Source organism: Amblyomma maculatum, chromosome 5 (assembly GCF_055883805.1).
Source record: "Amblyomma maculatum isolate TAMU_Amacu chromosome 5, ASM5588380v1, whole genome shotgun sequence".
NCBI lineage: Eukaryota > Metazoa > Arthropoda > Arachnida > Ixodida > Ixodidae > Amblyomma > Amblyomma maculatum.
The window spans coordinates 143,897,027-143,921,001 of record NC_139348.1 but is presented as its reverse complement, the minus strand read 5'-3'; the positions used below and the strand labels follow the sequence as shown (position 1 = coordinate 143,921,001).

At 43.6% G+C, this 23,975-nt stretch overlaps 1 protein-coding gene across 2 annotated transcripts in view; it reads right to left on the bottom strand.

Moving 5' to 3' along the window:
• Positions 1–23,975, bottom strand: part of LOC146189837 (fatty acid synthase-like) — a 62,609-nt gene that overhangs the window by 26,315 nt on the left and 12,319 nt on the right. For both annotated transcript variants that reach the window (XM_084604597.1, XM_084604598.1), the window contains exons 6-15: positions 23,358–23,591; positions 22,427–22,728; positions 18,700–19,086; positions 15,549–15,738; positions 11,462–11,691; positions 10,019–10,222; positions 6,416–6,673; positions 4,840–5,056; positions 2,665–2,913; positions 939–1,112 (exon numbers count right to left, since the gene is read on the bottom strand). In XM_084604597.1, coding sequence (XP_084460723.1) covers positions 939–1,112; positions 2,665–2,913; positions 4,840–5,056; positions 6,416–6,673; positions 10,019–10,222; positions 11,462–11,691; positions 15,549–15,738; positions 18,700–19,086; positions 22,427–22,728; positions 23,358–23,591 — 2,445 coding nt within the window. The remainder of the gene's footprint in view (positions 1–938; positions 1,113–2,664; positions 2,914–4,839; positions 5,057–6,415; positions 6,674–10,018; positions 10,223–11,461; positions 11,692–15,548; positions 15,739–18,699; positions 19,087–22,426; positions 22,729–23,357; positions 23,592–23,975) is intronic.

The window sequence follows — 23,975 nt, the reverse complement described above, 5'->3', positions numbered from 1 at the left end:
GGTTATGTTGCAGCATGTTCTATCTTTACTATGCCGTTTCCAATGCGTTTTGCGCATCATGTGCTGCTCCCTGGCGGGATCCATACGGGTCTGCTGTGTTTTTTGTGTCAAACTGACAATATGGCGCCACGCGTTCGTGTAACGGGAGCTTCATTGTCAGATTTGTTTTCATTTTTATATGCGCCTATTTTTAAACTCATCTGTTTTTCTGGGACATATTACAGCGAACACATAAAGAAAGATGGTGAAATTAAGACCTCGAGTATTCGTTTTCTTATAGTCGAGAAAAAACTACTGTGCCTTATGATTTTTTACGTTGATGCGATGGGCCAGTTCAGTTTGTGGAAGAGCGAAGTGATGGACCACCGTGCTGAATCTCCACAATCATTGACCACATGGGCCCGGCCTCATGCACAAAAACTTCGTTTATATACGAACGGCGACCCGATTGGTGGTCTCGAAAAATGTAAACTCACTTTATGCCAAATAATTCACATCTTGCGCTTCAGCATTAAACAGACAAAGCTGTTGCAAAGTGCGTTTCTCTCAAGCATGAGGAACTCGAATAAACGAATGGTACACAAAATTGGTATAAGACAACATAGTGATAACCTTTGATTTCTCACTGACAAAAGCCAGAAGATAAGGCTTACGACAAACATGTTTATATTTCTCAATGTGCTCTCTGCTGGGCCCCATAATATTGTCGCAAAGTCGATCAAGGACATCGCAATTGCAATTTCTTAGCCATTTTTTTTATCTTTCCTGCCCTACATAAGCAGAAGCTTGCGAACGTGTTTTTTATGCTATATAATTCAATTAAAACAACGAATACGGTACAGTTGAGGATTTCTGTAATCTACATTTACCTCCAGTTCCTCTTACTACATATTTCTTTTATTGTGTATGCGACGAAACGGTGCTCCTGTGGCACTAACCTCCACTTCCGGCGTCCTGATCCGCTAGAGGTTGATTCCGCGGATTGATAAGGCAAGACTGCACCCTTGTGGGCAGCTGGAAGGTACGCATCTGGCGAAGGAAGATGCTGAGCTGAAACATGCTATCCAGGAAAGTCACCCAGTTGTCCGTCCACGTGAGCTTTCCGCACATTTCTGAATGGTAGAAAATAAAATTACACATTGGACAAAATGTTAGAATGCGTAGTCATCGCGCATAAACAGAAATATATACGCTACTGTGTAACTCTGTGCAATGCCTCTCCACTTTACGATCTGTAGAAACTGTTCATGACATTATTTTTGTTATTCTTTTAGAACAATGGATTTTTACAGGCTATAATGCGTGAAATAAGGCAGAACTCTTAAGTGTAAAATAAGTGTGTACGCGACTGGTTTTTTTGCTATTCGACATTAGAACACTGCGCAAATTATGGTTCTACCTTAAGCTCTGCAAGTTACTAATATTGTCGAACAGAGGCATTTCACACAGAGCTTCTTATTCATAGTGAGACGAAGGGCGAAGGTTTCAACCGTGAACCCAACCACACGCTCAAACTAAAAATTAGAAAAAAATGATATATCACACACATTTTCTGTAAGTATTCTTGAAGCAGGCTTACTTTCAAGAAGAAAGAATTTGTAAGTTTCATTGTTCTTAGACTCCTAATATCAGGATACCATTATTAAACTCTTTCATATCACTGGCAACACTACCGAGGGAGGGAGAGACGAATGACAGCATTCAGTGATCAGGTTCCGTGAATTCTTAGCGAGTAATGTGACTTACATCTGATTAAACCTAATAGAAGAACTTAGCCTACGTTGAATAATCCTAATACGCCTGAACAGCCCGCATTGGAAACCGAGCAAAAAAGTCTGAGTATGGAATCAAGCTACACCCTTGCCTTTTTATTTCCCGCAAGCCAGAGGATCCTTGACATGCGCCAACAACTCGCGCATTAACAGCGACCAGTGTACAAGACGTGTTCTCAGGTACAAAGATGTTTCCAAGCAATCGTGATGCGCTCAGTTCCAGGATTCTTTCATGGCTAGCGCACGCGAATTCTTCGAGAAAAAATGCATGAAGGCTGATAAAATAATGCATGCGTGCATAACGATAATTTCTCTTCTGAACTGTGGTAGAGGCTGGAAAAAATTATGTCTGACCCTAGTTTCACCACATTGCTCAAAATATAAATTTTGTATGATATTAATATGCAGTCAACTTTATCAAGTGCATGGTACAATAAACGGAAGAGAGCGCGATTGCTCGTCATTTAATTTAGTGACGTTATATAAGCGCCATCAAAATGAAATGGCCACAATACTATCCCTTAACGTGTTGTTTTCCAACGTGTTCTAATTAATTACATAAATGGAGCTTTTATCGTGTCAATGCATTGATCATTCCAACCAATTTTTCTTCATGAAAAGAAAAAAAGAACGTAACAAAAAAGTTCCCGTGCCAAGACAATGTTGTGCTTAGAGAACGAGCGCGATGTGTAAACAATGAAAAGATCAAATGACACTTTCATGCAGGCGTACCGAGCGCTAATCTATCTTAACAATGGACCCTGTCCAGCCTCCAGACTACATTGTTTTTACTGGCCTTGATAGGAAGCGACAATGTCTGCATGAATTCGCACCTTGAATTGTTTTTTCTCAGGGAGATGAACAACCGGATAGATTTGTTCGAAGCACTCACTGTGCAAGTCGGCCTTAAGGATACCCCTGAAACCTCCGCTGTACTCGTATCCGAGAATTCGGGTGGCCTTGTAGACGTCCTCGTTGTCGAGCTCGTATTCAGAGGTCTCGGCAGGCATGGCTGCTGAATCCACCTGGAGGTCCTTCTCTTCTGCGACGCGTATGCGACCGCTTGCAGCTAGCGAACCACCTTCGCTCACTTCGAATTCTCCAGAGGCTGGCATGATGTTCATTTGGAAGCGTACCGAACCTACATGCAAATGGTTACATTCTTAGCTGCTAATCTTTTCAAGTATTCTAATCTGATATAATGCGGGAAACAGGCTATATTGCGATTTGGAGCTTAAAGTAAAAAATAAAAAGAAAACAAGTGCGCAATAATATTTATTCATACAAATGCAATTTTTCTATCCTAGGCGAAGCCAATGGTGCCCTCCGAACATAACCTTGGTAGCTTAAAACACCAATCCTCTCTGCAACGCAAACATTTTAAGTTATCTTCATTAGCACCGAGCATATGGGCAATCGAATATGACGCTCCTCATCTCCTTCCTGACCTCAATTCACACCAGCGCACACGAAAAAGAAGAAAACAAGGCGCCATGGCGCCTCGCCACGCCTCATCCCGCTCGCCTAAATTGGGAGCATGCAATGAGCGGGCACGCCCAGCAGCCCCACTGACCGTCACTGGGGAGGCTTGCGAGTGGCGATGTGTGGCGATGAGTGACCCAAATTGGCTGTGAGTGCTCGCCAAGACCACGTTTTCAAAGATGAATTGAAATTAGAGGTTCCACGTAAAGCTGTCAAACTGACGCGGATACTAGAAAATACCACTTTTATGAATTGCTTGCAATAAAATTTTAGCCGAAGCACCGTTTTGGGAAACTTTAGCGAAATATAGGTGACAACTTTCGTTGAATTACGCGTCCGAATTACATTTCGCTCTTTTTCTGGCACAGGCTATATCCAGCAGGTCTGAATCATTGTATATCACTCTCTCTCTCTCACATCCGCATCCACATCCACACACTACCTCATTCATTCACGCTCAGGTTCTCACTCGCTCCCCACACAATTCTCTCTGCCACGCTGTCACTCTGCCACTCCCCGACACTGCCTCAAACTCCCTCACACAAACTCTGTCACTTTTACTAACGCATTCCCTTCCGGTATCACTCCCTCTTACAAATATTGAGCAACCTTCAAGTTTCACATCAAGCGCTTCAGGATATGAGGCACCTAGACAGGTGGCATGCACTGTACGCTAAGAGGCCGCCTTTGAGCGGAGAATCGTGCCTTTGGCGAACCTGACAAAAATCCTTATTGGTCAAGAAGATTCCTGAAGTAGCCCACAAGCTACATGTACTGACGCCGCTTAAATAAATCGATGATAAAGTGGTTGAATCGAATCTTTGGCACTTGTTGGAAGTTATACAAGCTAATCCTATGCCACTTACGCACGTTCTTTTGAATGAGTTAAAAAGGAGCATATAATCATGTGCTGCTTTATCTGCGAAATGACGCGCCAAACGACCCCAAGTGACCCTAGGCACCTATCAACTCTTCTGCATTAGTTCCGTTGAAATCGATTTTTATTCCGCAAAAGGCCCCTATTTCATGGGATTTGCGTAAGGGGTGGGAATACATTTGACACACTACAGAAACATCGTTGATTATTTGACATTTAGCATGATCGGTTACGCGTTCTTTTAAGGTGATCGTATGGTGCCGTAGGTCCCTTTTTCAAATTTATAGGAATAAAGGGCACGGCAACCTCCGAACTCGAGACGCTTCAGAGCCAGTTAGCGGCGATGAAAGCACTGAAATGCGAATCAGAGACAGAAGCGGAGAAAAAGAATGCCTCTATTGAAAATTCGGCAACAAACAACGTGATAATGCAAATATTGCTCAACTGGACTTACAACGGATGTCAATTCCAAACTTGTCATATTATGTACTGCTCTGCATTAGGTAGCCCGCAAACTATAAGAAGTTAACTCTTCGAGACATATAAATTTCGCCGGTAACCAGCTGATATTTACGGCCTGATATTACAGGCAATCGCCTAAGCGCTCTTGATTTTCTAAGTACACTTGTTTATTGACTAGCTAGCATTCGCACGACTCGGAACAGACATATTGTTATGGTCTGTAGAAAGAATTCGTGTGAAGCCCACCGTGTCTAGGCAGGATGGTGGCCCTATGGAAGGTGACATCTTCAAATATCACCGGCACTTGGAGGAAGGGTTTCCCGCAGCGCTTCGCCAGTGACTTCCAAGCCATCACCATGTAGCCGGCGCCGGGGAAGACGATACGCCCAGAAAGCTGATGCCCGACAAGGTATTCATCTGCCTCGTTTGAATCGAGGTTTATCTCGACAATGTCTTCTGAAACCTGGAGATAAGATAGATTGCTCAGATGAAAATGTGCTTGGAACCGGGCGAATTAGGCTCATATTTAAATTCATAATTACTTATTTTCAGAAATATTACAGACCCGTTCTGTCGCGGCAGGTTATGTTACACGCTACATTCACTCTCTTTTCTGGCAGACAGTAAAAAGTGTTTGAAAATTGGAGAAGTAAAACTTAATACCACTTGATTTTTTGCTGTAGCTCGCAAGCCTCAGGGGCTGGATTGGCCTCTGTAACAACACTTAAGTTCTGCAGCAGGATCATCATGTGAGCAGCGCGTTGTTTCGTGTCATTAGGCGTCATATTCATTAAAGATTATATATCAAGATAAGACGATCATTGTTATAGGGCTCCGGGAAACGCGAAGTTCTGAAGCCGTGCTAGAGGCTCAATAAGAGGCTCGACCTGACGTAAAATGTTGACGCTGAATAGTCGCAACCTGCCCTTTCAATGGCACTCCAAAAAAACAAAAAACGAGTTCTTAAAACACTGTGCTAAAAGCGAAATTCAAGCCGGCACGGGGGACTTAAACAGCTGCGCTTCATTACGCGCCCCGCCACACAGTAATTTTCACAGCTGCGCTTCCTGTAGGATATTTACATAATGGTTTTACTTAAAATATGATCGGCTCTAGAGAAAAAGGGAAACCACGATTCAAAGCGCGCATTTGACACAGAGAAATACATGATGCACACAAATGCCGCATATATCATCGATTACCGTTCTGAATTTAGTATGTATATATAGCTTTCATCCATAAATACATTTTCCCGGATGCCATCTGTTATCCGCTTTGCTGTGCTGTGTCACAGGGGAGTGAGTGAGTGAGTAGTATTTAATAATCAATGGAGCTGGAACGAAGGCCTATTCAAGAGAGAGGGAGTACAGTCACGGCGGCGGAGGCTCGCATTTTGATGGAGGTTGAACCCAAAGCTTCAGTGTAGTGCGCGATGCAGCGCAAGTTTAGGAAAATATTGGTGCCCTCTATTAAGGCATCTCTCATATAACCGATGTCACTCTATGACACGGAGCCGCTCCTGTTCTTATTGTCTTTCATATCTTTGTTCTGCATTTAGAAATGACTGCTTACGTAGGTTCCAGCAGTAATAAACGCTAAAAAATAAAACTTACCAGAGTATCATGAAATCAGCAGTAATAAAGCTGCAATAACACTTAGATTTAGCCTTCGTGATAACCTGGATCATTCAGCTGTAATTATTCGTTTTCTAAGCGTTTCTATGTGGAACAAGGATGGCGGCGAATTAGGGTGGCACGGTTGCTCTAATAGAAAGCTTATACATTGTTTCTTATACAAATGAAAGCTGCACTTAATTTATTACCTTTCCAGAGCTAGAAAACTGGTTCCACTTGGCCACAGCCCAGTTCTGCGAATGATCCCAGCTGACGAGATGGCCGATACTGGGTGTACCCCGAGGCACGGGAAACGATACAGACGGGTAGAGTGGAGAGAGGTTCAGCTGCATTCCGAGTGTATGCAGCTTTCCCAGAGACTTGAGGAGGAAAGTGACGTTATCTTCATCACGCTTCATGAGGCCCATGCAGCTAGCCGTGGAGCTGAGGGTCCGGCGTAGAATAGGCTGAAAACGGTTGATGCCAAGTGGTGTGACTGACTAAAGAAGAACAGTGTTGAGCAGGAATCCTGTCATGACACGTAGTGACATAGCCTCCTTTGTAGTAGTGATGACCTTCATGCATAAAAACTAAAGTGGTTCTCTGTGAGACAGAGTGCATTAAAGAGATATCGATGTTCAAATAGCAACTATACACTTAGCTATCACCCTTTATGCCTTCTTGTAAGCGATTTTTTCTTCAAGGTAACGTTTATTGCTAATCGAAATGTTCTTTTTTTTTGCATGCGACACAATCTTGCATAGCATTGCTTTGCAGGTGAAAACGGCGCTCCCATCGAGACAACATAATTCACGCCAAGTTCAATTTTACCGCGGTAAAAGACGCCCTTAAATATCCCCATTAGTGGGATTCACATATTTTGCTGGATGCTTCAGTCCGTTGAGATAGAAAGTCCACTCCTCCCACTTTCATTTCATTTTCTACAAGCAGCCTATCACTTGGTTTTGGGATTGTTTCATTGCAACGTCCTTCCTATTTAATATTGCTAACTCCCGCTGTGACGACGCGGTAAAAGACTTACAAATAACGTAACTAGTCGGACATAGTTTTGGAGTTGCGAAATTGAAAAATTAGAAAGATATCTAAGACATCTGCATAACGGTCGCTCCAAATAACCTCCGTGCCGTGTATAAACAGTTTCAGTGACATTGTGGCTTGGCTGACAGGTAACTACGCTTAGTAGACTTTTCATGCCTAAAGTTTTAGAGTGTCTCTCTCATGGAACTGGAACATAAAGCTACTGCATGTTCGGGACAGACTGACTTGTGCAAACATGTCAGCAGTGCAGCATAAAATCAACAGGGTCTCCAGATATCTGCTTGGCGGGCGTTTAAATGTATATGTGAGAAAAGCAAGGTGCCTTAGCCGTGGATGTTTTGAAAAACTGCAGTTACCTGTATGCAGCGATGGCACGAGGAAGGACAAAACATGGATGTGGATATCTGGGCACCAGTCTCACGAAACTGCCCAGGCACGGGCTTGAAGGTATGACCCCACTAGGAGGTTCGGATATTATATTGATCTTCTCGGGCGCTTTACACTGCCCTGACATAGCATGAGAAATATTGTTTAGCAGATTTTCCTGCTGGTAGTTATTGGGTGGGATCACGTACCATAACAACACGTCATAGAGAATCTTCCTATTGAACAAATTGGGCTACCGCCCGTTGCAGTGAACTTTTGTTGTCTGTTTGTACGTAGCTTAGCTAGTTGTTTTATTTTATCTTTTCATAAATACACACTTTGTTTCGGCCTGCTTAGGAGGTGGTGTGATGTACTCATTTGACAAGAAATTGCTTCACCGACAGAGCGAATTGCTGGAGTTAACCTAGCGAATTACACTTAAGCTTCATCGATGATCAGTGTGCGGCAATCACCGTTGTTGGTGCTGTTATAGAGAGGAACGAGCTCCCACAGGCACCGGTAGGAGTTAAGCTGTCCATAACGCATTCTTTCACGAATTACTTTGGCAGTAGTGGAGTTTGCATGTTTCGTACTAGTGCAGACGGAGCAGGCGAATCCTTTCCACTGTATTCCTTATCCTAGTAAAATAGGCAAGTTAGGATGCCGCACAGAAATCTTGAGGTGCACTCTGCACATATTCGTTTCATGCTGCGAATTCTTGTGCACTGGCTGGGATTATTTCCTCTCGGCATTTGAGATAGATCTTTTTTTTACCCCACGCTATACAGGCTTTCTGACCATTATATAAGCAGAATATAGCCTACAAATGTCTAGTGCATGCCAAAGATATCCTTGGCTAACTAAAATAAAACTTCGGTACTGCTTACTTTGAATCAAATCAAAACGTATGCCGCTGCATAATGTTTTGCATTTTATGCAGCGGCAATTGGCAGCGGTTATTGCAGCAATACGAAAGGGTTGTTACGTGCAACTTCTGGGATGACGGCAGCCTAGAGGACGGCACTCGGACATGGTTCAAGGACCGCGAAGAGCAGCTGTCTTCTTGGAGTGAGTTAATGCGTCATCTTGCGGAAACTTACGGTAGCTCAGATCGCCGTGAACGGGCAGAACGCGCTAGGTGTGGTCTAAATGCCTAACAAAAATGTCTCGGCGTATGTCGAAGACATAATGCGCCTCTTAAAGCGCGCGGAGCCTACGACCAACACCATCATCATCATCATTATTATTAAACTGACTATACCCACTGCAGGACGGAGGCCTCCCCAATATTCCTCCAATTAACCTGGTACTGTGCTAGCTGCATCCACTTGACTCCTGCGAATTTCTTGACCTCATCCGCCCACCTAACTTTCTGCCGCCTCCTGCTACGCTTTCCTTTCCTTGGAACTCAGTTTGTTGCCCTAAGCGACCATCGGTTATCCTCTCTTCGCACTACATGTCCTGCCCATGCCCATTTCTTATTCTTTATTTCCACTAGAATGTCAGTAACTTGAGTTATCTCTCTGACCCACTCTGCAGGTTTCCGTTCTCTTAATGTTATCCCTACGGTTTTACGTTCCATAACCTTCTGCGTTGTCCTCAAGTTAAGTAGAACCCTCGTTGTTAGCCTGCACGTTTCAGCCCCATAGGTGAGCACAGGTAAAATACAACTATGGTATACCTTCCTCTTGAGCGATACCGGTAAGCTGCTAGTCATCATATGCGAGTGGTTGCCAAATGCGCTCCATCCCAATCTTATTCTCCTTTTTATTTCCCTTTTATGGTCCAGATCTGCGGTTACTACGTGTCCTAAATAGACATATCCGCCTACTACTTCCAAGTGCTTCGCTACCTAATGTAAACTGCTGTTCCTTCCCGATGCTGTTGAACATTACCTTAGTCTTCTGCATATTGATTTTCAAGCCTACCTTTCTACTTTTCCTATCTAGGTCATTAATCATTCTTTACAGTTTATCCCCTCAGTTAATTAGCAGGGCAATGTCATCAGGAGATCGCAGATTAGCGAGAGGTATTCATATACCCTTATCCCTACCTGCTGCCATTCCAAGTCTCTGAATACTTCTTCTAAGGAAGCTGTGAATAGTACTGGGGAGATCATGTCTCCTTGCCTAACACCTCTCTTTACAGAAATTTTGTCGGTTTCTTTATGCAGAACTATGGTTGCTGTGCAACCACTATATATATCTTCCACCACTTTCACGTACGGCTATTCAGCTAGCCCCATTTACCAGCAAGGTGACAATATTTACGCTCTTCACAGTTTTTCTGATATATGTGTAATCATATGAGGTTTTAAAATAATAGTGCCAGCCTTTTAATAAACTTGCGTTCCCAGCCGCAACTCGGATGAACGTAGATGTACTCACCTGCAGAAGACAGTGCGGTCCGATTTCTACTATGATGGCATCTCTGGGCACGTGCTGTACGGCCTCATAGAAGAGAACAGGAGCCACGAGGTTTTGAACGAGGTAGTCTACCGAACAGCATTGAGCTCCCGGTTCAAGCCAGCGGTTCTCCGGAAAACAAGAACTGACCCACCGCTTGCTGCGTGACCTTGGGTCTGGTACTACCTGCTCAACAAATCGCGTTAAGGTCGATTTGAGTTGCTTTGCAATATGTTTGTGTACGTTTTCAATTGCTACTGCACTTTAATAATAAAGACACTCAAAGAGCCTGTAGTATAGAAAAACGCTTGTATGCAGGCCGTTCAAAAATCGGAATAGTTAAACAGAGAGCGGAGAATTTTAACCGCAAAACTCGGCGCTGATATGTGATACAAACGTATTGCCTTCCAAAAACACAAATAATTCCTGATAATACTACATGTTTTAAAAGCAAAGTACGGTGCACAAGATGGTTTAAGAATGATGGCTTGTATCTTCTTAAAAAAACTTGTGCAGTGAGGTACGCCGTAGAGGACCTGACATGATGACGTCAACCACCTGAGTTTAACGTTCATTGAAAGCGTGCAATGCATGGGCGCCTTGCGTTTCACGTGCATTTAAACTTGGCCACCTTGACTGCTACACATTCTGGGCTGAAGACAGCTAAACGGTAGGATCCAAATGCCAAAAACTGAGCACTAGCTGATAAATTAAGGGGAAATGAGGGTACTCGTTATAATAGTGATCACTCTCAAGGCTCGTATACAGACAACATTAATACCCAAGAAAGTAGCAAGTGGGACAGCGATCGATGTAGCTCAGTTCGAAGAGCACCGGGCGCAATATTCGGAGGTCGTAGGTTCGGTTCCCAACATCGGCAAGTTGTTTTTCCTTCTACTTTGTGTTTAATTATCTTTCCCCTAAACAGATTACATTATTAATTTATGTGATTAGCGAAGTAGAAAAAAAAAAGAGACATAAAGTACAATCCCCGATGTGCCATTATAAGAAGAAGAAGAATGCTTTCTTTGACCTCGCCGACTGTTGGCTTTTTCCTTCAAAACTGAGCACTACCACGCAATGTTACTTTGCGAAAGCACTCCGGTGAAACAAATGGGGCTTACTAAAATGATTAAAGTGCTCTCTCCAGTACTATGCTCGTTTTTTTATTGAGGCTCAAAATGAACCTCCTTCAAATTTGGCAGGCATTGTTTATTTTGCTGTTTTTACTTCGATAAAAACTTAAGACCTGTCCACTCAAAACAATGTACTGAAAACTTCGGAATTGTCCATTTCAGAAGCTGCCTGCTTCTTTCACATTGCCATTTTCAAAAAAAGAAATTGCTGCACACAAGGCGTACAAGATATTGAGTGGCATATTTAAGAAAACAAATCTTTAAGCCATCTCATTTGTCAATGGCTCACCTCCTGTACGGCATTCCGGAAGGCAGGTGCGATGACCTGCATATGCTGGCTATGGAAGGCAACGTTGGCGCTGTCAACCGCCCGGACGAACAAGCCTTCTGCGTTTAGCTCTTCGACAAACTTAGCAACTGCCAATTTAGAACCAGACACTGTTACTGAGTCCTTAGCATTGTGGCACGCCGGGACGATGTCATCACGACAGCGCTGCACCGTTTCTTGCCATGTTAGGCCTGAAAACATGTAATGAAGAACACAAGTTTTCCATTTATGAACGTGACATGGCCAGAATTATAACTCCGCGCTCGGACTTCCCTTGTAAACATCGTTTTATTTGTTAGGACTTTCGTACACTCATGATCACTAAATTTGCGCGTATATTATCAACCAGTTCTCTGAACTACAGTTGTAGTTTACCAGGATATGTGAAAAACCGCCACACATAAAAAGTCATACGTTAACCAAGACGTGTAGTGCTCCTGCGAGTCCTAGAAACAGAGTAGGTGTCGGAATATTGGATTACGATCTCAAATTACCTACCCGACTTGGCTACTCCAGCTCTTTTGTGTTCTTTCTTGATGCCACACAACCCGACAACCTGCCGACCAATAAGAGTGCAACCATGTTTCCTGCCAGCTGTCTCTCACCAGAGACATGCTTATGATCTTTGCTCGCACAGTCGGATCGCCAGGTTTTCTTGAGAACAAGGCCTTTAAGGCTGTGGCATTATAAAGGCATTGGCGTCATTATAACAAAAGGTGCGTAAGAGCATCATTTATTGAAACGCTCGATTGAGCATGTGTTCCATGATGAGAAACTAGAAACCCTGCCTGTTTATTGTCTGTCATATTATCTCTAAATAATTTTTGGAACGACTTGAAGGTATCAACACTTTGGAAATCATGCAATCCTCAAGCCTTTTTAAACAAACAGCTAAGACTTATATGGTAGACAGAACAGCAAAAGGCTGGAGGTCCACTGATTATATGAGCTACTCGCTGAAAAAAACTGGGCGCTCTTAACGTGGCAGACAGGATGGCCACAACGAATTTGTGCGGTTGTCTCAAATTAGCTTTGCATGAGATAACTGACAGTAGCCCAAGCAATGCTAGAGTTTAAAATCTAGAGCCAGCTGTTCTAGAGCCACGATTGTTTGAAAAAGCGCGGTCGCGCTACGTTGCGCCTACTCTTTTTTTTTCCCCAATTTACACGACGGTAATGTCCGACAAAAGCGGCATAGTGGTGGATAACATTAATATATCTGTAACGTTACATTCACAGAAAAAAATGCTAAGCGCTGGTGCAGAAATATAAACAATGCTTAACCTCGCTCCGAATCATCTCGTTCATTCTTGATGAAACACACTGAATACACTGTCCTTATTACAACTATTTACCATGACGAAAGCGATATCCGATTTCAAAAATGAAAGTTTGTTCATAATTAAAATGGTTAGAAACATTTATTGGTGACGATTAAATCTGACAAGTAAGCTCAAAGTTTGTGTTCTTGAGCTTCTGATGCGGTTACAAGAGAGTATCAAGCTAGCGGAACAGTTCCTCTGAATTGCCGATTAGGTATATCGCGAAAGCTTTCTGATCACGTTCTTGTTCTGCGGATAAAAGCTGATTCCGCGCTCAGGACGTTGTTGCTTCTGATGAAGCTGGTAGCCTACACGGCAGTTTTAACCCAATGAGAAGTATTTCCCCGCAAATCTCGTTATCTGGTAACTGATAAGCACGCCTAATAATCACATCAGGAATTGAGTAGCTCGTTAAAAGGCTTTGCTTTTAATCAACCGTATTCGTATTCTTGAGATGTTTCACCAATTCTTAAGACAAGAACCCCACGAGTTAATGAAGAGAGACTATTTGCGGCATCATGTGGCTGCATAAATGTCACCCATAATTCAAAAACTTCAAGACCATGCACTTTCGCCAATCGCTGATTAGTGACGGCCTGAATATATAAAACCTCACCTTCCTTTAACCTTCTGATAAAAAGTCTTCCTTGTTGCTACTACACCCTAAGACAGTAACAACAAAAAATAACTTACGCTTCTCATATCGAAAGCGCTAGTTTGTTTATTCATATATTTGATTTGACAATTTTTATTTGTTTATCTGGAATTTTTTTTTTCCGACACATTTCGTTCATGGATAACTGGGAAAAAGATAGGTGCTCCATGCCTGGACAAGGCTCTGACAACATAACTCTGATCGGCAAGTGCAAGTGTGGAATAAACCTTAATAAAACACCAACAACACAAATTCAGGTTTCTAACATACATATATTGCGACTAAACGAAGACTTACTAAGTGCTCACGGAATTGAATTAGGTAGCATGTAAGATTTAAAGGCTGTTTATATCTCCAGGCGATCGGTACTGCTGCAAGTCATTAATGAAAATCGAATGGGTGCTCAGAAAGTTGAGAAAAAAATACCTAAACACTTCCGGGGTGGCAAATCCGTCTTGCGGTTGCTAAATTTAAGAAAATATCTCTCATATTATGCATTGTTAGGTAAGCGCAAATCGAGTATTTTAAATAAGCCTGGTATAATTTCATTTCTAGTTACTGTTGAAAGTCTTATCTAGTACGTTGAAGTAAATACCTTTAAGCACGTTATGCCTTATAAACACACCGGGACCGTGTGTTCCATTCGCTTAAGGTTTTCAACGCAGCGCCTAGCTCGTTTCTAGAGAGCTGCCAATCTCAGAATGTTAAGCTCTGAGTACAGTCCCATACTAGTAAGCAGTTGTTTAAGGGCAATTGAACAAAACTTAGTGTAATTTACGCTTTAAACAAGCATATATTCAGCACCTAATTTTATGCCGCAGCCTACGCTTCCCTGGTGCCAAATAACGCCTATGCAACACAATGAGCATGACGAAGCAGCGAGTTTTCACAACGGAAATACACAGTGAATCGTTCGCTTTCCTACACAGAGAAATTATCTGAAACAATCATAGAAGTGCATGCCTAAATAATATGGAAGTCTTGTTTCCTCAAGCATGGCTCTTTTGAGGTTTTTTGCATGCTCAAAGTATTCTCAGAACAAATTAGCAGTAAGATACCAGCACATTTAGCAGCTTTTTTCTTTGCGGCGTGGGTGGGAAGTACGAACGTTTCATTAGCCCATGAACAGCATCGATTGTATAATTAAAGCAGCGTATTTCTGCGTCGGCTGCATTTCTACGAAAACTGCCAAACCCCTTTGATTTTTTTTTTTTTCGCTTATTCCGCGCGATATGCGATTTTTGTGAATAACCGTTTTCTGCCAACTAGCGGGCCAGAAAACATATTGGCGGTACATTTATTCTAGACATTGACGTTTCAGCAGCCGATAAAATTCTGTACTAAGTATAATTTCTTTTTTCCCTCTGAAAAAGAAGGAATGCATTTTGTAGAACTCACTGGCGTTACATCTGACGTCGTTGATATGGACAAAATTGGTCGTTGGTTTTTCTGGAAAAACACTGCAGCGTCTCACGTTCTTATACTTGCGTGTGTGAAAGCACTTGATACCGAGCTATTGTGAAAATACACCGAAACTAATATGCAACCGCGTCGACCTAGGCAGATGCAGCTCAAGTATTAACGTCGCTTGAAACAGCTGCTCTTAAACAAACGCCGAAAATTTGCATAAAGCCCAAAAGGAGCATACAATCTCTTTGTGCGTGTGTGTGTGTGTGTGTGTGTGTGTGTGTGTGTGTGTGTGTGTGTGTGTGTGTGTGTGTGTGTGTGTGTGTGTGTGTGTGTGTGTGTGTGTGTGTGTGTGTGTGTGTGTGTGTGTGTGTGTGTGTGTGTGTGTGTGTGTGTGTGTGTGTGTGTGTGTGTGTGTGTGTGTGTGTGTGTGTGTGTGTGTGTGTGTGTGTGTGTGTGTGTGTGTGTGTGTGTGTGTGTGTGTGTGTGTGTGTGTGTGTGTGTGTGTGTGTGTGTGTGTGTGTGTGTGTGTGTGTGTGTGTGTGTGTGTGTGTGTGTGTGTGTGTGTGTGTGTGCGCGCGCGTGCGTGCGTGCCGCCAAATAAACGTATGCACGTCCTGTCTATTCTAATGGCATTGCTGCCATCAATTGTCTCTGCACGTACCGACAGCGGCCATGGCTCCATCTGGAAGGTTTCCCATGTCAATGCAGCGCCCTCTCCAGTAAGCGCACAGAACGGACTGTTCTGCCGTCAAGCAGCCGTCGCTGTAGGCGCAGCCGATCTCCCCGACTGAATGGCCCACCATGCCATCTGGCTGAATGCCCACAGCGCCAAGAGTGTCTACGAGTGCCACCTATTGCCCGAACAGATAGTCACAAGAAACGCACTTGTGTCCGCCACATAACAAAAAGAGCATCTAGATTGCTAAAAAAAAAAAAAAAAAGTCAGTGACTTTCCTATTCGGCATAGGACCTTTGAAGCAGATTGAAAAATGCGTCATGAGCCCATATATATTTACGGCAACTGTGAATGAGTTGCTTATTCTGTGTTCTGGCTAGAAAGACATTCGATTTCATCGTTAGCGAGAGAGAGAGCAGCTCGTCACAAGCAGCAGTTTGCTAAGCGGGGAGTTGGTGATCGGAGCATTGAAACACAAGCGCCCTGAACGCGCGGCGCAGTAAATTTAAACAGATTCTAATACCCTGCGACAGAGCATTCCTCAGCTTTTGTCTTACATTCTTCACTATCAGTGCCGCTTTTCTACGGCAACGTCCCTCCTGGCTATTCCCTTCGCAGGCATTCTCCTCATATGCTGACTGCTATTGTTATAACTACAGTCAAACCCACGTATAACAATACCGGTTTTAACAATATATCGGATATAACAATGACAAGCCGCTGCACCATTACATTTTCCTTGTCTTCTATGGTAAAATAAAGCACTTGTTAGAATGAAGTCACGTTACATCATCGAATATAACCAAATATGGTCACTGAAAATCAACAAAAACGCGGAAACGCGGCGACCACAAAAACGCTCCCGTACACGGAGCCGCCGACAACGCCAATGTAGCAGGCAAATATAATGAACATCGGGACAGACCTTATCGAGCCAATGCGTTGGTTGGGTGTTCAGCGGAAGCTTGCATGCCGCGGAGACGCGGGGGAGAACGGAGCGCTTCCATACGCGGAGGAGGAGAGAAGACTTAAGGTGCTGCTAGGCACGGCCATTCTCAAGATCTTTGAGCGCTCGATCTCCCTCGAGCCTGCCCGTGGCCTAAGAAACTGGCTTCCGCTTTTCCTATGCACGCTGGAGCAGTCTATTCTGAGGGTGCGTTGACCAATGTGTGCTGCACTATCCTCCCCTATTTGCTTAGCCTCGTTCCCGCTTTGTGGTTGCGTATGCTTTGTTCCAGGCGTGCAGCAGCCTTGGTGCGCGTGTATTTCAAGCGTGGTTCTCCTTGTGTGCCATCACGATCTTGCTGGCCCTAGATTTTCTGTTCACAGAAACGGAGGATCCTCCTTAAGGAAGTGCGACACAACCAGCGCAGAGGAGGAAGTGAACGGCAATACCGCTAGAAGTTAGTGGAACATTGTGCGAACGTGAGCACAAGGACGGCGTAAGTGGGCATCTTGGTATCGATAGTATCGACAATCATCTGAAACGCGCTCAAGATTGAGAACAAAAGCCATGTCATGACTGCCCATGCAATGACCGACGACCAAAAAAGGGTTCCACACAAAGCCTACAAGGATGTAAAACAGGCCCTAACAAGCCCCCTCGCCATAGGGAAATTCAAGAGTCCCTGCTGTTTTCTTGTCGCCACGAGGATCCCGGTTTGCTACCGTCATGACGGGAAAGCATGGATGACGCATGAACATTTCCGCGAGTGGCTCCTCGAGTTTGATCAGCGGATTCAGCGCGAACGTCGATTATTGCATGTCTTACCAAACAGCTCAGAATCTCTCGCATGTGGAACATTGTTTCCTTCCCCCAAACACCACTGCAGGCGTGATTGCTTGATTCAAGGCGGTGTATCGCCGACGTGCTTTGAGCAGGCTCGCGCCGAACCTCGGCATTTCTGTCCGAGAACGCCGACCGGCTGCAGACTTGAAGACCTCGCTCTTGACGGCCGTGCAGTTCATTTTGAGGCATGGGGAGAAGTAGGCTCCTCCTCCATCATGAACTGCTTCAGGAAAGTCAGCTTCGCTGGAGATGGTGCGACGCGGAAGGTCGCGAAGCTCGTGCGGACACAGTGATGACTGTGCTTTGTTCCACAGTGAGCGGTAGTGACGGCGACGCGTCGGGACTTGAAGAATTTGTACATGTCTACACAGTCGCGTCACATGAACAGCTGACAGACGAAGCTATCGTCACAGCAGTCACTGGAGCGGAAGACGGCGACAGTAGCGGCGACGACGACGAACAGAAACCTGTACAGGTTGCGTCTCACCAGGAGACTTTTGAGAACGAATGAAGCCCTGCGGGACTGTTTTTGCTATTAACCTTCCACCGCTCTTTGTTCAGCAGTTCGATGCGCTGCAAAAAGATATCGACCAGATTGCTGTGAAACAGACAATGCTTACGGCTTTCTTCCCGCCCCACGAAATAAGAAGTGTAAGCTACCTCGTCTTCATTAAATCTGTAGTTTATAATGTTTTCTTTGTTTTTTCGGCCTAACCCGGTTACAAGAATTATCGGTTATAACAATGATATTTCCATGGCACTTCGATATTGTTATCAGTGGGTTAGACTGTATATTTAAACAAAGCCTAGGATTGAGTACCTAACAGCACAAAAACAGAATATGTTCTATTCATGCACTTACACTAGATTTCTCCTCAAATAATTGGTGCTTTTTTATATTGATCTCGGTATTCCTTCCTTATACCAGGTGCTATTGCATACCTGCTAAACACCTGCACTCGTGTGCTTTCCAGGCATTGTTTTCATCATTGGTTAATAAAAATTTCTTGAATCTGGCCTCATAACTTCGGGTAATACTTGATGGCATCATTATCAAGATTTCTTTTTCCTGTAATGCTCATGACCTGTACCTTTCGTTCAAATAATCACAAAAACAGTATATATCAATTTTCTTGGCATTATTCTTTAGTGCAAATGCTTTCCTTCAGAACAAATCAGTCAACTATGCATATAGTCCACATTTGTTAACATAGCAGGCCCTATCGTTACACCGCAAGCCAGACAGATGGCAATCAGTGCTTAGACGCGGGGATAACGATGTGCATTGAACTAATAGCATTGACACGCATTTCAGAACAGCGGAGAGAGATGCAACGTTGACCAAACCTGCACAGCTACGATGGAGGCCTGCACCAACGCCATGCTGTGGTCTGCACCTTTGTTGCTGGTCACGAAGTCTATCAAATCCAAGCCGAACTTCGTAAGAACCTCGTGCGACTGGCGCATCGAGCGGGCGAACACGTCGAACTCCATCATCTGTCGGGCCATGCCTTTCCACTGGCAGCCCATTCCTGTGAAGACGAACCACAGGGGACGCTTCTCAGGTGGGGCGCATTCCACAGACTTCATGAGTTCTTCGCTGGAACCATCCACAGGAACTAAAGCGAAGCCCCGATATGGAAACTGTTTCACGCTGGGTTTGCCGACCAGGTTGAGCAGCGCGTACGCGGAGTCTGGGAGAGGTCCCTCCTCTTCCAGCTGATCCAGTGTGTGCTGGGAATAATGTACACATACTGATTTGAACATCGTGCATCTTTAGAGTAGGTCTAAACCTAATGCTTTACCTTATCCGAACTCTGAATCTTCTAAATAATGGTCATCTCCTTCTATGATGCGCGGAAGGTGTGAAAAATTTCATATATAATTCCGAAGAGCTTGGGATGAGACTAATTGTCACATTATAATGCACAAGTGGTAGAGGCACAAGGACTACAGCTGCCAGAGCTTTCATCCCCAGCTCATGAGCGTTGAATTTATTGAGTACTCACGTTTACATCTGAAGGAGACGACCCTCTATATGACGATGAGAGGCGGTGAATGTTTGAAACAAACATAGATGCCGAGTACTAAAAGTAATATTTTGGACAATTTGGTGAGCAGCATGGTAGCGTTGCTCATATCGCCAAAAATACTTCATTTTAAATACATTTGCATGTTCACAACAAGGAGCACACTTAAGTAATGTTAATATTTGCGAATGTTACCTTAAAAGTGTGTGATGTGGTGTGGATGATATGAAATTCGAGGTATAACCATCTGACTGTCGTCTACTTGGCTGTGATGGTTATTTCATTATATAAGTCGAGAGAGGAATCATTTTTTATATTTATTTATTATATTCCGGGATTTTAATGTGGCTTTAAATTAGGACTGCTCTTACACACGTTGACATGGGAATTTACGTTAACTTTTCGTTGATCTATACGTAATGATTTTTGAAATGTACCTGGCAAAGTAGTGGCTAAGTATACGCATTTTGTGGGCTTCAGTGTCTGTTAGAAATGCAGATCGCTATTGGACGAAACCATACACTAAATGGGCTTAACATATTGGCTTATCAAACTTATGAATTGCTGGAAATATCTGTGGAGAAGATTTAAACTTGGACAAATCAAGAACAGTTAAATTAAAAAAAAAAAAAGGGGACAGCATTACGGTTGCCGAAACATTCTTGGAGGCTAGTTGGGGCATGAATTTTCTTGAGGCTTAGCCTAGGAAGACAGGGGCAACAGAAACAGTGAAAATATAACACGGCGCTGTCTTGACAGGATTAGCGCTGTGTCCTGTTTTAAGTGTTTCTGTTGTCCCTGTCTTCCTGCGCTAAGCCTCCAGCAAATCCCGGTAGTAATTAAAGTCTAAAATTCGTATCACCCCCGTTGTGCCGAAACGACGTAAATATATTCAACGCCCGCGCATTGCGGTGAATGCCACATGTGGTTCTATTTTGAGGCTAACTCGGAAGGTTACACGGGCGACTTTTGGATCACGACAAAGCAATCCATAATACCGTAAGCTCGCTTCCTACCAACGAGCCTAAACCAATCCATATTATTAGACGCCTACTTCTTGCGGTTGTGTCCACAATTCTTCTTCTCTACCGTAAGCACGCTGCAAACAGCTAAGATAAATAAAAAATATAAATAAATTATACAAAATTGATGAAGGGACAAAACGAAGCAAAAGAAATAATAAAATGACGTCTGCTGTCTCAACAGCAGCAGCAGCCACGCTCACACATTAACATTTCTTCATTACAAGATCTGCAGTGGTGTGACAGATTTTATTGTGCCTAAATATGCAAATTGTGCACACAACCTTTTGTCTATGTATTACGTTTTAGCCTTTTCGTATGTCCAAAACTGTATACACTGAATTCGCTACAAAGAGCCATTTTCTAGGGATGACGAGACTTTTCAAGGGGTCAAAAATCACTAATTATTTCTTGCCACTCTCAGATTTCTTTTTTTTTTTTTCGCAAAAAGAACGGAAAGAATTTTGATTTTTGCTTTTGAAAGAATAGAGTCCACGGTATTGCTTTCTTTCATTTTTTGTAATATAAGTTACTATTCGAGATGTCAATGTATTAAATGCGTGATTTAAACCAATCACGTTAGATTAGAAGTTTTCATTATTAGATAATAACGCCTTTAATGCACGCAGTATGCCAGCAGCACAATAGTCTGCGTTCTAAGTGCTCTATGAAGTCATGACACAGTAAAATCCTAAATTAAATTTGTTTTTATAACAGTAGTTTGTTTGACTGCATACTCATTTAAAACTAAGTACTTTTATAAGGGGCATTTTCTTTTTTCGCTTCTGGAAAATGCTGCAATCGCGTTGCATTTTTTGTTTTTTTTCAGAATATGTTTTACGTTTTTGTGAACTCCGCTTAGGCTTTTTGAATGAATCTAAGAAGTGATGGCTGACAGAAATAAAGTTGTGTCGTTTTGATATATGACATTCTGTTTCGGGTGTTATCTGAACGAAATCATTATTGTATAAATTTTAAACAAGAAGATCCCTCAGCGCCAGCTCGTGGCACGAGCCGCCAGCTCTGGCTGGACGAACCCGGACTTGCAAGCGGTTCTCTTAGCCTAGGCCTAGTGAAAGAGCTCGCCTACAATAAAGCTTATTATAGAGTGAATAATACGAGACAAAATGTATTTCTTTCTGAAACGACGAGCGACATTTTACTTAAAGGTTTTATTATAATTATTTTGAAAAGGTGTTCTGTTATAGGTGTAATACGAGGAAGACCTTTTACACAATCTAAGATGTTCGCTTATTTCAGTAAATGGTTTCCCCTTTCACCAAAATATTGATACGTGTTTTGCTGTTTGTTCGTCCCATGTATTGGCCTTTAGCTATGAGGCAAAAGAATACCATATCCTTCGTAATACATCTCTGCTTCTAAATGGCTATTTGTAAGCATATGAAAGAGCCCTGAACAAGGATAGAGGAAGGATCCTGAGTTTGCAAGTCCAGCCAAAGTTTCGATAAGTGCATTTGTCTTCGTCTGGGCAGGGCGATCATCACTGTCAGGTGTTAAATACGCTTTTGCTTCCAACGACGAAAGCTATGAAGGGGGAGGGAGGATGGCGAGGGAGAAGAAAGTTTTTTATTTCTTCTCCCTCACCCTCCTCCATCCCTCTCTCTAGCTTTGTAGGGCGCAGGGCGGTGCACGGATACTGAGGCAGCCAGCTCTTGCATGCTGGCGCTATAATACTTAATTCGATGGGCCACATGACCATCGCGCTTGTTTCGGTGTGTGGCCGAGTTGCCTGTCAGTGGCACCTCCACCTGTTATTGTTTGGGGATCCCCATTCATAGATCACAGAAACGACATCCCCATAGTTGAATATGATGCGCCCACGTTCAATACTGGAGGGTCGTCAGCAATGTGCTCAGCTTTTTGCTATGAAAACAGCTTAGTTGTCATCCCACAATAGAATATATTCGTCGGGCCGAGTTCGATGTGCTCATTTGGACTTATTTTAATAAGAGCTCATGGCGCAGGAAGGTATCTCAAATTAGCGAGAGAAAGTAGACTCACCTGCAGCGACTCCTTGCTCCGTCCAGCCAAGACAACGAGCCTTGGCAAGCTTGGTTTCTCACGCGGAGTATCTTCCACGCTGGGTCCTTTGTTTGCCTCAAGAATGACATGGACGCTGGTGCCTCCCAATCCAAAGGAATTCAAGCCGACTGGACCATCTGGGAGCGGAGTCTCTTTATCCACCACTTCAATGCTACCGTCAATCAATGATGGAATGCATGGATTGGGTTTTCTAAAATGCAGGTTGCCGGCGATGGTTCCAGTTTCCATGGCAAGGATCACTTTTGCAAGGGAGCCTATCCCTGAAAAAGAAAAACAAATGAGTGAAGCCACAAGGACTGCTAGCCATGCTAGGTGCGAGGATAATAGAAATAAGTACAGGGACTTGAATATTTGGGGGCTGGGATTTAAAAAATTCCTATGCAAAATCTACTGCCCCATTCGAGCTGAAATAACGTTCACAAAGTAGCAAAATATCGTCTACGTTATCTGATAAAAGATTCAACATCGGTACTTGCCTAGATTTTCCGAAATCGAGGAAAAACTCTCGGCGGCGTGCACAATTTTCGCAGGAGAGAGTCGAAAACCTATTTTGACATGGTGCGCCATCTGTCGAGCAGCGAGGCAAGCGCGCCGACGGCCGGGATGGAGCTTGTCTCACTGCTCGAGAGATGACGCATCATGTCAAAATAGCTTTTCGACTCTCTTCTGCGAAAATTGTGCACGCCGCCCAGATAAGTTTTTCCTCGATTTCGGAAAATCTAGGCAAGTACCAATGTTGAATCACTTATCAGATAACGTAGACGATATTTTGCTACTTTGTGAACGTTATTTCAGCTGGAATGGGGTAGTAGATTTTGCATAGGAATGTTTTAAATCCCAGCCCTCAAATATTCAAGACCCTGTATATTAAGCAGCTGGATTTGATTACCAGAAGCAGGTTCCGCGTGCCCAACGTTGCTCTTGACGGCTCCAACCTTGAGGGGCTTTTCCCGTCCCGACTGACAGAAGACGTTGCTGATCGCGCACATCTCCTGTTTGTCGCCAACTTGCGTACCAGTACCGTGTGCCTCTACGTAGCCCACTTTGCGCGGGTCCACCCCTGCTTCTGTGTAAGAGTCCTGGAGAAGCCGCGTTTGCGCCTGGCTTGAAGGGAACGTGATTCCTGAAGCGTGAACGACGACGCATTGTTGTTAAATATTCAGTCCGGAAAATGCTTGTGGGCGTAGCAAAAAAATATTCTGTTTATTTCCCATGGCGCGCAATTTGAAGCCGCTTTATAAAAGAGGTACAGGTGACACATATATCATCACAGTGAGACTGGTTACACATTTCTGACAGCGAACTTATTAAGTAAGTAGAGAGGCTAAGTAAGCGAGTAAGGACTAAGGATAGCGAACGGCCCAACCGCAAAAAAGTGTGGCACTTAATTCCTCAATGCACTACAGGTTCTTATGGTTCGTTACTCAGAGAGCGAAAGCTTAATTACACAGGCCGAAATCATGAGGCCCCTTCATTCTTTTCTGTTCCCATTCACTTGTAATGAACA